The 17765-nt window shown below is 40.3% G+C and overlaps 1 protein-coding gene across 6 annotated transcripts in view; it reads left to right on the plus strand.

Annotated features, from left to right (window-relative positions):
* The window catches only part of MYRIP (myosin VIIA and Rab interacting protein), a 237312-nt gene that overhangs the window by 174796 nt on the left and 44751 nt on the right, over positions 1-17765 (plus strand). For 5 of the 6 annotated variants that reach the window (XR_008821849.1, XM_056338718.1, XM_056338716.1 and 2 more), the window contains 5 exons: positions 5101-5237; positions 6899-6982; positions 7574-7671; positions 8010-8090; positions 9620-9769. Coding sequence is in view for 5 of the 6 variants with exons in the window: in XM_056338718.1 (XP_056194693.1) it covers positions 5101-5237; positions 6899-6982; positions 7574-7671; positions 8010-8090; positions 9620-9769 (550 nt within the window). In the remaining variant the exon portion in view is untranslated. The remainder of the gene's footprint in view (positions 1-5100; positions 5238-6898; positions 6983-7573; positions 7672-8009; positions 8091-9619; positions 9770-17765) is intronic. The other variant, XM_056338715.1, reaches the window with a different exon arrangement.

Raw genomic sequence — 17765 nt, forward strand, 5'->3', positions numbered from 1 at the left:
AAGCTGGGGATATGGTAATGAGTTATAAATGAGTTTTTGAAGGAGCACCTTTTCCTGTCAAAAGGAAGTATAGAATTTATATTTAAAGATATTGCTCTGCGATTATTTTGCTGTCATTGTGTACCTAAGGGTCATAAAGTCAGATTTCCAGTATCTTAACATGTTATGGAGCATCGACAGAATCAGTGGTGTTGCAGGGAGCTGATAGATAGTGTCATTTAACCTACAGCATGATTCCCATTGTTCTGGTAGAAAGATGGAAAAGGTTATGCACAAGGGGTGAGGAATTGGCCTCGAGGCTTAGCTGCCAGCCAGGGCTCCAGGGAACACCTCCACCTTGAGTGAATGTAAGAGGCTTTAGCAGGGTGGCATGAAACTTGTCTTAACATTTTGCAATATGTACATGGAGGTTTGTGGCTCTGATTTTGGAGTCATATTGAGGGCCTCGAAGAATTTACTGTCCTGGCTATCGGCACAAAGCTATGGAAGATGTGGTAAAATAGGAGTGGAAAGCTGAAAAGGAGTCTTCAGCTTACTATGCAAGACAACAGCAAGGAAACCTTAAGTGACTGTGTATTCACTCTGACATTTAAAAAAATGTAACTTCAATTTCCAGAAGCACCTCCTGACTTACAGAAACTAGTCTGTAACTCAGTAAGTTACAAGTTCTTCTTGTGGGAGAAAGGAAGTTCATGGAAAAATGAAAAAACACTATAAAATGCTTCCTTGAAGTTCTTGCATTATGAGTAGAGGTTAAGCTCATGAACATGAAGTTGATACTACCTTTTAGAGAAAATTTATTGCAGAAGCTTTATATTGCCTTTTAGACCAAGTAAAACCTCACAAATTTTAGGAGAAAAAAAAAATTATAAAGTGGTAAATCAGTCACTAAACAGCCTCCTCTGTACTGAGTAGTGAATACTAGTCATCATGCGTGAGTGGCATCTTTCACGTGATCTTTTTCGATCATCACGAAAAATGAGAGGTGGTTCATGTCCCCACTCCCCAGCACAGCTGGTGTACTTTTTTTTCTCAGGACAAGGCTAAAAAATGATTATTTGGGTGCTGCAGGTGAGAAGTAGTGTACTGAAAACCACTTGTAAACATTTTAATGGGTCTATCTGTTGCTCTTATGGTGCTACTTGATTAAGGCAAACACGCTGCTGCACTAAAAAAAAGACAGGGGCTTTATCATACTCATTCAAATTTTAACGCTATTAAACCAAGAGTGTCTGTCTAGCTTTCACACTTTCTAGTAAGGCAGAATTTTAAAATCACAGTATTCCCCTCTGCCAAAAGCACATCAAAATGCAACTCAACTCCATGGCAATGTTATAGAACATAAATAATGTCCTTAGCATTTAAGGCTATTTAGCAATAAGGTCATAGCGGTCTTTATGGCACAGAAAGAGAGGAATGGCCTCAGCCATTCCTGCTTCTTTAAAATGTATACAACTAATATCCTTTAAGTGTGAAGTTTCATTTCAGGCAGGCTTTATTTTAGAGGTAATAAGGGAAGTGTTTCATTTTAACAATTTAATGCTAGTGCTGTCATAGTCTTTCATTAGTCTGGGCTCATGGACCGCTTTTGCAGAATACAGCTTTCAAATGCAGGTCAACATTAAAGTATTTTAAAATAAGGCGAAAATGCTCTTATTTCTCTTTTGAGTGGGTCCTTTATTTTAGTATTTCTAAAAAAACCTGCTGTCTTCTCCAAATCTTTTCTCCCCAGGACAAATCAGCAGGGACACTGTGACTTACTTGAAAGTTAAAGAGGCTAAAAAGCTTTAGAGGAGGCATTGTAATCTGCTGTAAAATGTGTGCAGGACAAAGGCATGGATTTGGAGTTGGTAGCTCTCCAACACACAGGAGAAAAGCATGAGATGATTAGATCACTCACAAAGTGTTAATCCTGCAGCAACGATGGATTTTTTTTAAAAAAAATCCCACTCCTTGTGTTTACACCAGATTAACCAGTACAAAGAAGAAAACATCTCTTCTTTCATTGTTGCTTTGATATGTCTCATCTCTTATCCTTTTGACTCTCCCAAAGTTCACATGCAGGAAATGTTATTACAAATATAAAACCTGTCTCTAAAATTGTGGTAGTTGCAAAACACTCTCACTTCATTAAGAAATCAGTGCTGTTAGCTTTCTGTTTTTACAGAAACATTATTGATCAGACCCAGAAAAACATGGTAGCATGGGGGAGAAGATGTTGAAGCAGGCTTGCAGTGGGTCCCATCTCTCGTTTTTCCCCAAGTTGCCAGGTCAACATTCCTAACTATCTTAATTCATACAGTGTGTACAATGAGGTGAGTGATTTTCTGATTTTGGTGGTTGGTCATTTTGTAAACTCTTCTACCTTGCCACTACGTCTGGATATTAGCAACTGGGTCTACTTGGCTTCCAAGAAGATAACAAGATCAGCATTTTGAGCTAGTGGAGCTGAGTTTGCTTGGTAAACATGCTTAAGGTATTTGGTAGGGGTCTTGAAAGATCTAAAGCAAATGTATTTGAGGACTCACAGTGCTGTGAGTCCACCAGCGGTGATAGTACTGTGATACTATTTTGTGGACAGCATGGAGAGCCCTGTGTTCACTGGGCAGATACCCAGTGTCCTTCCTGGCCAATTCCTCCTCCTAAGCCACTTCCCACCCAGTCATGCAGACTGAGTTTAAACCATCTTAATGGTTGTGACTTTGTGCTGTTGACTGAAATGTTACACTCCCGGCACCTGTACAAACTCAGTGGCAAAAGTGAATCGAATTCAGCAAGCAGACAACATAGCATTTGTACCTCTCTGATGCAGCTTCTCTGAGAGCAAGTGGTCCCCGCAAAGAATGCAGGTTCTCAAAATTCCAAAGAATTGCAGGTTTAGGAGAGAAATTTGCCTCCATTCACAGATTCATCACTGTGCCAGCAGCCAACCCTGTTCAGTGGGTCAGGACTTGGACAGGCTTCATAACAGATTTCTCGGTGGCAGCACTACAGGGATTCAGAAATCCTGTGCTTCACAGACAGACCTAGGCATGCTTCCCTGTGCTCCTGCAGCCACTTGCGCTTCATCAGGTGTTTGTCATCCCTGCGCTGTGTGTAAGGACATTTTCCAGAAAAAAAGGATTTTTGTCCCTGTCACATGTTAGTGATACTTGTAAAATGGTGAATATTGGAACTAATGAGCCTCCTGGGAACCATAGCTACCTTTGGGATATTACTGTGCAAATAGATAGTAAAGGGCTAATATTCTTACATTATCTATGAACATCTCTCCTGCATCTACTTGCTGACACAGCATACAGGAAAAATATGCCTCTTCCATTATGTGCTTTTTCTTCAGTTGTCTTCAATAGAGCAACTAATGTAACTTTAAGAAGAGTTCACAGTTTGAATATGATAGGCTTCATTGATTTTTTATTTTTAATTTCCCGCTGCTGATGTCTGCTACTAAATACTTTCTAGTGGTAACAGAGAAGTGGACTATATCATGGTGTTCTACTTTACGTGAAGTGGATGTTCCTTTCAAGCAGTATAGTGAAACAAAAAATCCAGAGTCGGACTGAATGCATTTAGTGGAAAAACCCCAGGCTCAGCATATTTGTTTGTTAGCGAGTATCTCCTGAGGTTCAGTGGCGAGTAAGAACTTTATCTTGCTAGCAAGATTTTATTTGCTTATGAAATGGTGTATGTTAAACAAAAATTGTGGATTGTCACTTGCTTTGCACTTCATAAAGAAAAGTTCAGAGTCCCTGAAGGAAACTGTAAAGGTTAGTGTTTTTCACGTACAACCCCAGGTTTAAAAAGTGGAATTAAATCATCTGAATGTGTTCAAGTTTGGAAGAGCTGAGCGCTCCTATAGTAATATCATTTCTTTAGGGATTCATATATTGATACTGGACACTAACCGTAACCTTTCGTTCTCTAAACTCTTGGTGTTAAGAATCTTCTCTTTGCTTAGCTATGTAACAAGCTCCACAGGGCTTATAGTTCCAAGACCTTGTTTTTTTGTAATTATTGCAAAAGGGAAATTACCTTTGCAGCCTGTACTAAATACTGTTTTGTATCATGTCCTATAAAAATACCTTGGCTCCTGCAATGTAAGTGCAGTAAATAAACTACCGTGGCAATATGCAGAGGAACAAATGTGCTCAAACAGAGAAGGAAGCACTCAGAATTGGCTCATGTTCACTGGCTCGGGCTTAATTCTCCTTTCTAGAGGCTTTTGGGTAAATAAGCTTTGATTTATAGGTAGAACCCTAGGATCCCTCTCTCCAGCCATAGGTGCTCTTGGTAGGAAACGTGTGGGTCTGCCCTGGGTCACCCTGCAGTCACCTTTGGCTGTGTTGCCTGGGTCTGTGGTGCAGGTTCTCCACTCGCGGCTGAAGTAGCAGGTGAAGCAAGAGCCCATTGGCACGTGGAAAAGAATACAGAACTTGACAGTATCTCACAGCTTTATAGAGGTATAGGAGCTCCGGGGAAAAAATTATTAGGATGAATCACTGATGTCAGTGATGCTTACTATTGAAAGTAAGAAACGAAACTACAGTTGTGAGTCCTTTCCCCCCAGAAAGGTTGTCTGTCTACAATTCTGTGCTTACTCTGCTTTGAGGTCCTCACATGAGGCTTTGTCTACTCTATTGGTTTCCGCAAATAAAAGCAGTGATATATTTTTATGAAAATGTTATTTTTTGCAGTACATTAATGGGCTAATTTTTTACATTACCTGTAAATCTCTGTAAATAAAGGCTATTTTTCAAAACCCTCCTGTGCTGTTCCAAGGCTTGTTCACATTTTTCAAAAGGCTGTAGTGTTGGCACTATAATGTAAAAGGGGAGAGCATCTCTTCTGATAGTAGCAAAACCAAGTAAAAGCTTGAGTCATGTGAAGCAGGTACTTGCTCGTGAGTTACAGTTAGGGTGGGGGGAGTGGAGCTGTTGCCTCAGTATACCAGACACTTACAAAGTAAAAACAGTAAAGAAGTATTCAGAAAGTAGTATGTGCTCTGAGGTCTAAATGATCCAGTGTTTTACATAAAAGGATAGTAGACTGTTTATTTGTTGTAGAATCGTTCCAAATATGTAGTTTATTTTTCTGTTTTAGGCTTTTGAGGACCCAGTCTCTGGATTGGTACTATAATAATGTCAAAACCCGCTTTAAGTGTTTTGGAAGTGCCAAAGTCCTGAAGAACTTATACAAGAAGCATAGACTGGAGAGCGGAGTTTGTCCTGATGTAATAGGTAAGAACGACTGTGTTGATTCTGTACTAGCTTATCTACTTTAACACAAAAGCTGACAATGGAAATTCTGAGCTTATTTCAAAAGAGATTTTTTTAAAGGCTATTTTTTAAAATAAATAGCTTAGTGGAGAGAAAAAGAGTGGAGTGAGTGTCTAGACAGCTGTTTAAGAATCCAAAGAAGGTTTAATCTTAATTATGCCACTGATACAGAGGAACTGTTATCTTCAGTCTGTAAAGTAAATTGCAGCTTGTATTCTAGCCTGTGTTCCAAAATTTATCATGCTTCTGCGTAGTCAATGAATGAGAAAACAGTTTTGCATTCAACATTTGGCCTTAAAGCACATTTCCATGGTGTTTGAAGCAAAATTTGGTTAACATGGGATACATTCACTATGCAAGTTTACCAAAACTTAGATTGTCCTCTCTTAAGAGTTTTGCATGCTTAAGCATCTGAAACTGGCCACACCTTACTTTTGTATGGATGTTTGTAAATGGTTAAACAGTGCTGATTAAATATTGGTTTCACCCTTTTAAATGAAGAGAGATAGTTCTCCCTTACCTATGGTGTTACAATGCCTCACCCCATGAGAAGAGTAATTGGACGTATAAAATGGATTAGAAGAAACAATGTTTGGTGTCACACTGGTAACTTTAGCAAACACTCAAAACACAGCTAGCTGAATGTTTGAGATTTCATTGGATTTATTGGACCAGATGATCTCCTAAAGTACTTCTTTTAAAATTTGTACAGAGATTATAGTTTTTCTATACGCTTTACTTTGTCTTTTTTCTGAAATTATGTAGGAAGGTAAGTGGACTCTCTGATCCTGAGTGAAAATTTCAGGTGTTTCTGACAAAAATTGGCATAAAGCTTCTAGGGAGAAGCAATCTATAAATTAAATTCTGATTTATTAGTCTTTTTGCTTTCTCTCTATCAAATTCATTTTCTCAAGAAGATTCCTTAACAGTTGAGAACAAGTATGTATGAAGAAAATCCATATCAGTGAGGACAGCAGTGGGACAATGGAATTAAAAACTGGGGAGGGAACCTTCCAAACTTGAATACGTGTTACCTTTAAGCTGTAGTCTAACTGAATTTGTCCTTGAATGGAAGTGTGAAGAATGCAATGATGAGTGGCAGTGGCATGTGCACTCTCTGTGAGACCTTTCTAAGGAGGGCCTTTGAGTCTAAATGTCATTGCTAACTTTCTTCTGCTCTCCATGTATGTGACTATTAGGTAAACCTTTTGTTCCCTTTGAAGATAAATACTAGTATATGTGTCTGGGTTTGAGCTTATTTATACAGCATTGCCCTTTAAAATGTAAAATCTATTTCAACCTCAAATGTCATATTAAAGGCAACTTCCCTGCACTTCTGCCATGTAAGCTTTATACCTAGTAGCTTCCTTCTCTCTCTCTCTCTTTTACCGTGCAAATAGTTTTCTCCATCGAAAATGAATGAGAGTTGTTTTGTGTAAAAGCAGTCAAGTTTTATACAAAAGCTGCTGCAGTCATGGTTTATACAAAAGGTAGGAGGAATTTTCTGGTTATCACTCTCTGTGTGCAGTGTCACCATATCTGGAGTGAATATTCTAATCTAATCATGCCTCTGCTGTTGATGGGTACTTCTTATACTAATGCACAGTACTGTCTCTTTTAAGCAGAAGGAGGATTTTTTGAAGGAAGCTTTGAAAATGAAGGAAGCATTTGTGGGAGTGATTCTACATTCTACCAACAGACAGAAGGTATGCTGCTAAAACCCAGTTTGATTAAAACACAGTCCTTACATTTTGAATTACTGGACAAATAGCCTAGAGTGCTGATAAGTCTTGTTCACAGCTCCAGCGATCTTGTAGCTGAAACATTTAGCCAGATACTAAAAATCCTTTGTGTACCATGCTGGAATATCTTGCTTCAGTATTACTCTAGTGTGAATTTCTTCATGTTCAGTTTTTGTTACTTCTCTTCCATTTCCTATGTTTGTATGTTTTTTCATTCTTTCTTATATTTTGTTGGTGTTTGTAGGAGGTTTACAAATTTTCTTCCTGTGATTTCCTGCTAACTATATTGCTGGATTCTAAAATAAACAACATAAAAATACTATGGTTTATTGTATTTAATATTTATGTTTAAGAAGTAACATAGAGGTTGAGACAAATTTCTCTGTCTTTAAGGTGTTTATTTTACTGCGTGTAATTATGGATTGAGAAAATGAACTTTGTAATGAACAATTTAAGATTTGAATATATGTCTGGAATATGAGTGAATTTTGGAGCTCATTATGCAAAATGTACATATATAAAGAACATGGTGGTTTTATCTTATTCTTCACCTAGGACACAGCATGATGGATACCCTTGCTGTGGCCTTACGTGTTGCAGAGGAAGCAGTGGAAGAAGCTATTTCTAAGGCAGAGACCTACAGTGACAGCCTGGTAACATTTTCAAAAAAAAACCAAAACCCACCAGTAATTTTAATAGAACAGTTATGTTTCTTTTAATTTGGGTACTGGTACAAAACCAAGCAGACAAAAAAGAAAACATGAAGAAGTAGTGACTGTCTCATGCCATACCTGAGGAGCTGGGTGTGGGTTTTGTGAACTTGTATCCAAGGTGCATGTTGCATTTCAGAAGGTGACATGCAATATAAGTACCTGTAATTTCTTCCCACAGTGCCAATAGGGCATATCACCCATTTCCTGATCTGTACCGTTTCTGTGGAAAGGCTGGGTTTATGTGATTTTAGCAACTACAGATATCCATTTTCATGCAGGACAAGCAGAATGAGGCTTGTTACTTGCAGGAACACAAGGAGGACCTCATAGAAGAGCTGGCCACAACCATCGTGCAGAAGGTATTGCATGTGTTTTTTTCCCTAGTTTGTTTAATAGCCAAAACACAATCCTTTAGCCTGGTGAGCTTCAACCCTGCTAACAGCAAAAAGGATGACACCCATGTAGGAAGTAGAGTAAATGACAAGTTTCAACTTTACTGTCACAGTATAGGCTTAATCAGATACATCTGACATAAAAATCAATTTATAAATAAGCTTCATCCGATGCCTAAACTGATGGCCTACTCCCTCAGGTCTGCATTACCCTTTCTTGGAAAAGGAGGCCGCTGCTCAATTGAGTTTTACATCTGTTCTGCACTTCCCAAAAGGCACAAAGTTTTCAACTGTGAACAAGTGTGGTTCTTGACCATACCTTCTACTGAGTCCTGCATCTGCAACACATACAAAGAAAGTATCTGTCATTAAAATAGAATTCTGTTAATGATGCTGTAAGATGGACACCCAAAACATCACAGAACCCTCTGTGTGGATTTTTCCAGAAAGCTCGTTTTCCCTGCAAAGCTCTGACGCAGCACAGGAATGGAGGGCTTGTGGGAACAAATACCCCTTGGGTTTGCCTGGACAGTTGGGAGCAAGGCAATGTGAGCATGAAGAGTGCTGCTGAGCTCCCATGATCAGTAAAATAACCACTCCGCTTAGTCTCCCTCCATGTGAACTAATCCAGTTGCCACATCTGTGTATGGGATGTGGCATTTAACAATGTATGGATCACACACCAGAGGAGGAACATGTTGTCCATAAAGCTATCAAGAAAAGCCAGAAAAGCAGCAACTCAATGAAAAATAATCTGCCACCTTCTTTACTAGGAATGTTAGGAGATGAGTTCTGCTTATCAGATCTTTGATAGTCTGGAGCCTACCTCAGCCAGGCTTGAATTACTACCACTCTTGTCAAAAGCTGCCAAGTCTTTTATGCCATAGACTAATATTCTGTAGCTATTTTAAACTGGAGTCAGAAAAGTTGTGGAAATGAAGTGTGGCAGGATATAGTCTGTCAGTGTAGAGAGACAGGTAGTCTATATGATCTTCTCTCACTCTTAAGATGGTGTAGATTTTCAAAAACAAAAACAGTGCCTCTTTGTTTTCAGTAGAAATGTGTATAGATGCCACGAGAGCCTTTGAAATTCCCCTCATACCTAGTATTTTGTGTTTCTTTGCAAAAATTCTTTCTGAGAAAGTATTTGACACTTAGATGCTGCTAATGTTTAAAGTGTTACTGTAGGAACAGGTTTCCATGTTTATTTAATTCATCTCTGATGTTCCTACAGGCATTGATTATGATTTACTGTGTCGATGCTTATGCATTTGCAGGCAGTATGACTTCAGATGAGGAGAAATGCATGCAAGTTGTCAGAATCATCCTGGCATGAACTGGAGCAAAAGCAGAGGGAGACTCTCACACGTTCTTCCTAGGCAGTTTACCTTAAGACAGGGTTAATGTAGTTTTTCTCCATACAGCTCAGACACTATTTTCAAAGATCCTTCTTTTCTTTTCCTTCCCCTCCCACCCCTTGTCCCCCTACCTTACAGATTATAAAGAAGCAGAAAAGCAAAACTGAGCAGGCCGAGGCTGACTTTGAATGGCCACCATCCAGGAGCAGTGGCCTGGCATCGGTTGCTGTCTCAGATCAGAGTATGCTGACTTTTCCAGGGAGCCGTAGGGGGTCTTACACGTTATGGGTGAGTGACTTAGCACAACTATTGATGTTTTCTGGTGCACAAAACTGGAAGATTGACATCATGGATAAGTACACTTACTGCCTGGAACGGTAAGTAGAGACTTGCAGAGGATGAGCATTAAGCCTGTGTCTGGACAAACTGTCGCTCAGTTGCATGCTTTCCTATCACATCATGGGTCATGGAAGTGCATCACAGATGTTGTATTGGTGAGTGTGTTGGGGAGGGTTCAGTTTGTGATGTGAGCAACCTCGCTGCTTGATTTTAATAGAACTCAATGCCTCGATGTTTATTCCTTAAAACAGTTTTTATGCTTACCTAGCTTTTATTTGGATTTTTACTGAGTGTTATATTTTCTCTTGTACAGTGTTAGATTTCTGTAATATTTCTCTTTTCTCCTTGCCCATCTTAAAGAAAACAGCCAACAACAAAGTAAACCCAACTGCAGAGTACCATTTATGTCTCACATTAAAGAATATTTCCTCCTTTCACATATTTCTCAGCACAATGCCTTTAGCTCCTGCTGTAAAGCTGAAGGAAATCTGACAAGCTGTAATAGTAACATTTTAAGAAGAGCAGCAAGGGAAAAGAAGTGAAAATAAGCTATAGGCTTGGATAGGCTGTTCCACAATTGGAGAGGGAGGACAGTGAGAGATGAGTTCCAGTGCATTTTGATACAGTATTTTTTAAGCTGCTGCTCCCAAGTGTCCTGCTACTTCACCAGTAACCACCTCTCTGTCACTGAGCAGAGCCACAGAAATTGGATGTGTCGTGCCTTAGTTCCCAGCTAAGTTTGCTGGCTTACACTGCCAGTGAAAATTGCAGAGATACAGACTCACATTCTCACCCTCCATCTATTTCCAAATTGAAGGAGCAGCGCCTTCAAGCTGCTGCTGTTAACCAAGTGACCACAAGTCAGGGTGAGCATGTTTAAGCACTTTGTTCTGTAGCTTCTAGCGAACTTGTTTATGGGACATAAGAGCCAGGAGATGGAGAGTTAATTTTGTGTCTGACTCAACTGAGTTTTCTTTCTGGAGTTTAAGGACAGGACCTAGGAGAACGCTGCTCAAATCCTCAGTTACTACAACAATAGCTTGTTGTTTGTCTGCATCTGGAGAGTTAAGCTGGAACTCAGCACATGTTGAAATTCTGTTCTGAAGTGACAAGTATGAGCTCAAATTTTTGCCAGAGGGCGGCTCATTGGTTTGAGAAATAGTACTTTGTGGAAAATACTGGAGTAGCAGAAATAATCACGCTAAGGTGAGAAAAGCCACAATGAACAGCTTCAAAATTTCTGCAGCCATCAGTCAGTACTAGACGTCCAGATGTGTACAGTGCTTTATAAGGACTTTCCACCTTTTTACAGGGTCTTTCACCGTGTTTGTCACCATTTGGTCCAGTTGTCTTCCCACAGTGTGTTGAGGAACATGAATGAATTTGGCCATTTGCTCTGGATTCTCTCACCCCTCCCATAAATCCAGTTTCTGCCTTTTTCTTTGCTAGCATTGTTTTATTGTTTTCTTTTGCCTTTGAAGTGTGCATGTGTTTATTTTTGCTTTGCTTTGAATAGAGGAGAATTTTCTTAGTATAATCAGACACCCTTGGAAAGGTACTGTAGCTCCATTTGCTCCCGTAGCTAACATCATTGCAGTTATGTTAGCCTGTTAGGCTAGCAGAAGTCAAGTCATTGAAGCTGTAACAAAGGGTCTACTGGAAAGCGTACTGAAAGGCAATTTGTGCAGAGCAAACATAGGGCAGTTACAGCCAGCCTGATTCTTATCAACAGCAGTGAAACAACTTAAATACCTTTTCCTGCGCTTTCTTTCCAGTCAACTTTGCTTTTGTTCAGCTAGGAATGGTAAGCATGCATCTGTTGGCAGACTTGCAGGACTACACTGCATCAGTTTTGCCTCTGTATATCACTTGAGAAAGTTACTTTTTCTACCAAAAGAATTGCATTTTTTTTTTCTTTCCAAAACAAAACCTAGCTTCTATGGAAGCTGGTAGAGAGGCCCTATGGCCACATGCTCTTTGCAGGCAAAGCTTCTTCTTCCCTCCCAGATGGATTTTGGAGCTCTTGAGTCTAAGCCTGTAACAGCAAATCTTCATGGGCTCCACTGCAGTACATGAAGTTCTATTATTTCCTAACTGATGACATTATATTGACCAAAGAACCCCAGACTCTTGGTTTGTGTACACATCCTACCATTGAGCTCTGTGTTGGCTGAGTTTGAGCAGAGATCTACCTGTAACAATAAAAAACCTTTTGTATTAGTACCTGCCACAGCTAACAAGGGGGGTTTTGCAACAGATTTATTAGGGCAGGTGTTCCTAGTATAACCAAGGTTTTTGCAGACAATGTGGCCACAGCAACCCTAAGGGAAGCAAACAAAAAGAGTGCTTTTTTGTCTGCTACCCAAGTTGCCTGTTACTGGGTTAGAGTTATGTATGTGAACATGTTTCCCCATAGAGACGATTGAAGTAGGACTTCCTCTGTTTAAGACTTTCTTTGTTAGCTGGCAAACAAATTAGTACTTGAAGCAAACAGAAGCAGGATAGATGAAATAAAAGGGAGGAAACTGATCAACAGAAAGACAGACATGCAGAGGAAAGGGAGGTAGGGGTAGCAAATCTTAAGGAAGTTAGAATTTCAAAGTTTAAAACTGGAAATTTATTCTGCAGCAAATATTTTTGTCTTCTGTATAGAAGACAATCCATGCAGTTTTGCCAGCACAATAAAGCTAGTAACATACAGTTACTTAGGGCAGTTGTATGCTATAACACTGGCCTTTAGATACCTATGTTTATTATTGCATTGCATTTTATTACCAAAGTCACTTGCTTTACAGTGGAGGAGGGGAAAGCGGGGAGAGCAGTACTAAACCCAGATATAACTGTGTGGTTGTACCTGCCAAGCAATTTTTCTTTTAATCGCAGCTGTTTGTGTGCAGTTCATCCATATCAGCCAGAAACTTCCAGTGGGCTCTGGAAGCCCTGCATTACCTCCCTGCTCATTCAAAATCACTTGCTTTGAAATCATAATTGAATAAGTTAAACTGCCTCTTTGTCGTATGAAGTAAATGCTGTATGCAGAGATCACGAGCTGTGTAAGCTGGAGACAGCACAATGCCAAGAGACCAACTGTATGAGACCTGCTTGACTGGAGAAAAATCTATTGATCTTCATATTGAGGAGCAATACATACACACAGAGTATCTCCCTGAAAAATATATTATTGATTGTTAAGGGCAGTGCTGTAGTGTGGTAATAGTTATAGATCCTGTCTTTTCCAGGTTTTTTTCCTTAGATTTTTTTGAGATCCCTTGCCCATGCTAAAAATAGTGATACAAGGCTGAGTATTTTATTTCCCCATCTCATAAAAAGAGATGGATGGCACCATCTGTTTCTCATTACCAGTAAGCGAAGTCTGTAAAATGTTGGGATAGGAGGAGCTTAGAGCAATGGGTGGGTGCTCCTCCACTCTCTTAGTCCATTTCCCCCCGGTATATCACTGCCAGTGAGAGCAAACGACCAGTTGGCATATTGTGTCCCATTTAAACATTGATGGAGTGCAGGCATCCTGGTGTGTTCTAAGTGCTGTATTAGTGATCTTTATTTTACAGCTAAAAGATTGCATATATAAACAGAAGCTCATCCATAATTTATAGTATATAAAACAGCTAGGGATGTAGGGAAAAGGATATAGGGAAAATTACATTAAATACACATTATGATGCACCTCAAGGGAAGCAGAAATTTACTGGTTAAGCTAATTATAAGGTCCACAGTGTACTGACAGCTGTTTATTTTTCTTTTTTTCCTTTTGATTTCTCATAAAGAGAAGAAAGGTTCCACAAGCCTGAGGTCCAATACTGCTTTGGAAGTCCCTGGAGGTTTTGCAGGTGCCCTATGCCTTTGTAGGTTTGTCTGAAACAAATATTTGAAGAAAATCTTTATAAAGAGGAATCCTCTTTAGCAGTTGTAAGGACGCAGCAGGAGAGCTGTTTCAGATGAGGGAGGCATAACGCTGTAGGAAGATGATAACAGCTGACATCAGGCCTTACCTGTGAACAACTCGGTATCAGAAACATGGTATTTATGTCTAATTAAAAATGTGTCATGTCACAGGGAAGATGGAGCTTTTAGCTTTCGTACATGACCTGGGATCAGGAGGTTGCGTAGAGTGTATTGCTGGGACCTACTTCCAATGAGGCAGGTGTGCATTTATCCAGAAGCCCATCGGCTGGACCAGATGGGTTATTTACTGTCTTGTTTCCTTGCAGAAGAAGCCAGCTGCAGCACCATCTTCTCTGTACAGAGTGTGAAAGAACAGTACACTTTGAGATGGAAAAGCGCTTGGTACTTTAGAAAACGAGTCTTTCTTTATTAATATTTATTATGAGAAGATCCAACTTTCTCTAAGTACTTCCAAGGTTACAAATTTTACTGTCATCTGCTGATTCTGCAGGTGTAACTTTGTAGTCTCACTGCAAAAGTGATGTGGATTTCAGATCCAGGCGGCCCTGTCCACAGTAATCTGGCTGATATTCCTCCTTCCACTGCAGCGGCAGGACAGGATACAATTGCTTTTGCAATTCTAACTTAGCATAGTACCACTTTTTAAGGCTCCAGCTCGCTAAATAATTGGTGCAAGGCTAAATATGACAGCATTTTCCTTTTAAAGTTGTTTGTATGGTTTTGAGTTTGTTTGAGATGTATCTCTAGCAGAAGATTACTAATTTTTGGGTTTATAGTACTATTCATGCACTTGACAAACATCTAAGAAGACAGTTTGGGATGCTAGGTGTATCATCAAGCCCATGCAGGCCTAAATTCAGCTGAATTGCACTTACTGCCAGCAAACAAAGCTAGGTTTCAAGGCATGAGAAGGGGGTAGGAGAGAGGACAGAGAAGGGTGATTGTTCTATAATGTCATTTTCTGAATAATTTAGGTCATATGTTGTTCTTTCAGCTTTATTTTAAAGATGCTATCCTAATACACTGCTGGGTATCGTGAAGCTTTAATGTCTAACTTAAAACCTGTGATGCTCAGAGCTAGGCTGCCTGACAAATCTTGCTTTATTTTTAGATGAAATCAGGGTGTATATTGTCACAGCAAGAAGCAAATAAACACAGAACACTTAAGGCTTCCTCTGTCAAGTGGGTGTTTGAGTAGGAGATACAGTGATTCTCTCCGATGAGTGAGTGCTCTGCTGAGAACAACTTTGTAGATGAGGGTCAGAACAGGATGTGAAAGGTTGTGCAGGGCACCGAGCAACCTAGAAATTAAAGGAAAAAAGAATAATCATGTTCAGTAAAGAATATTCCCTTGGAAAAAAAAAAAAAAAGGTAAGTTTATGTGAGGCTGCAATTAGACTTGAGATGAAAATGCCAGCTTACCTCCTGCCCTGACCCATTTATACACATGTGTTCTCCTAGTGGGGCACACTAGTAGCAACTTAGAATTATACTGTCCTACACCAGAACCAGGGATCTGGCCTTTGCAGTTGCTCGGCTTTCTCGTTTGTAAGTAGTGTGGTAATACTGCCATCACAGGATACTGACTGAGCTCTCAGTATCTTCAAATGAAAGGTATTGCGCAACTGGGAAACATCTGCCCTGATTGTTTTTGTTGGGTTTTTTGAAGAGATGTAATACGGTGTTCTGCGCTTGGGAGGAGGGAAGAAGGATGGGCCACAGGGGAGTATGTGAGGAACAGTAACAGCTAAACGAACAAGGGTACTTGTAGAGGCACCGCTTAGGTTACAGTTGCATTGGTACCTCTACCCTCTATTCCTGTCAAAGCACCCAACAACTGGTTTACCGCAAACTTCTATAGACTTGTTTGCGTAAATCCATTACATTGCTTGAACTGTGATATTTTATGCTCCTAGCACTTTCCTGAATTGCTAGCCCCATAATTACAATGAAGGGATGTTTATACTCATATTCTGGAACACCTATTTAAATGTCCCTTATTACTAGCTTACAAATCCCTTGCAACCAAAGCAATAGTGTTTTCACATGTGGGCCCTACTTGTTATTAGGGGGCGAAGCCCCTCAAACTATGAATTATACTTCTATGTGGTGATGTGTAATGCCACTTGCACACTCAGCAGCAATGGGTTTGTTGGGGAATAACCTCCTGCCTCTCCCCCTTGCAACCCATGGCTGGATCCTCAAGGTCAGCTAATCCAAACTCAACCAAGATAAATGTACACCCCAATGTGGCTCTACATATTATTACACAACCGTGCAATTCATACTGCTGACGGACCCATTCCTGATCAACTGAGCATTATTTTTGTACTCCTTTTAAAGGAACAATGCTTCTAAGGGGATCAGCTGCCTGAGAGGCCAGTAGAAGGATGGCAAACCATCCAGTGCAGCCAGGCTGTGTCTGTGTCACTAATGAACAACAAGCCAGCTTGGGCAGACCCTGGAAAGACAGATGCTCTAAGGATTTTGCAGGCGAGGGAGCAGTCATCTTTGCTTTCTCCCAACCCATCAAGTTTTTGTCCTGACGGCTGGGATATCCTAACCAGGGTTTAGGTCAGGGCGTGAAGAAGGGAGTTTCCTTTCAACAGAGTGTGAAAATTTCCCATTCATCTGCCTGTTCTTGCCCTTTTTCAGAAGCCATAGGGTTGATAGCAGAATCTTTGCCACATACAAGATTAACTGAGGAACAGATGCTTGAAACCCTTGGTATTCCACTTGCACTGCGAAATGTCTGGACTGGCATACATTTGAGCAGGGTGAAAATCACTTCCAGTGATAAATAGGCTGTTGCAGGGTGGCACCATTCACAAGCTCATGCTGTCTCCTTCCTGGTGTGGGCGTTTACTTACCAAAGGATGCATTAGCTGCTGATGCTCAGGGGTTGATGCTGTCTTGGCTCAGGTGTGTGGGACCTGCTCGTTCTGTCTGTGCTCTGATTGTATTCATAGAGCACAAGAGGCTGTTCTTGCTGCACCTCTAGCAGGCATAGCCATAGAATTTGCGGGTGAGGAGAGGGAATGGATGAGGTTGAATGTAAGTCATCTGTGTTTGTGCTGTCAATTTTAGGCTGCTTCCATGAATAAGGTTGTCCTCAAAAACCAGAATAGCAGCTGCCCCACAGGTCAGTGCTTGCACAGCACAGGACTCTGCTGCCCAGATCGAGAGCCACCCTCCCTGCCCTCAGCCCCGGTGCTGAGCTCCCAGTGCCTGTGAGGGCTCCTACCGTGGTGACCCTGCAGCTGCCTTACCCTTGTCGCACCTGGGGCTATGTTGTGGTTTAAGTTAAAGGACCCTGACTTAATATAAAAATTACTTAGCAACAACTGAAAACATCAGTGTGTTACCAACATCATTCTCATACCAAATCCAAAACACAGCACTGCACCAGCTACTGAGAAGAAAATTAACTCTGTCCCAGCCAAAACCAGGACAGGTTCTCGGTCCCTCCTGAAACTGGGAGAGTCCTTGATCTGCTCTAAATATGTGCAGAATAAATTACAGTTTTACTAGTTAAGCCAGACCACAGAAATAGGGTGAAATAGGAGGGAAGTGAGGATTAAAACAGGCGTGATCCAGAATATCCCTTGTAGAGTTCGGTCAGTTGCTTTCGGAATCTACTTTGAATTACCACTTTGGTTTCTCTTCAGAAGAAAGAGGATTTACCCATACTCTTTCATCTTTTGAGGAAGAATGTAGAGCAAGATCTTTCTATGGTCTTCTAAACAATATGCATACATCTAAGAGAGTTATTCAAGGTAAAGAATCCATATATTATCAACATTAGACTCAGTATTCACAGGCATGTTTTATAAAAAAGTGGTTCTTGCTTTTGGTTACTTGTTTTGTTTCTGTTCAGTGTTCAGAAGCATAAACTTGTAAATTATATAGACAGAAGATGGAATATGTATTAAGTAATAGGAGACGTATGTGGTTATTTTTACTCACTCCCTCCTTCTTTAATCTTCAGAAACCACATTGTCTTTTTTCTTTTCGTTTTTTG

This window comes from Falco biarmicus, chromosome 4, assembly GCF_023638135.1.
Source record: "Falco biarmicus isolate bFalBia1 chromosome 4, bFalBia1.pri, whole genome shotgun sequence".
Taxonomy (NCBI): domain Eukaryota; kingdom Metazoa; phylum Chordata; class Aves; order Falconiformes; family Falconidae; genus Falco; species Falco biarmicus.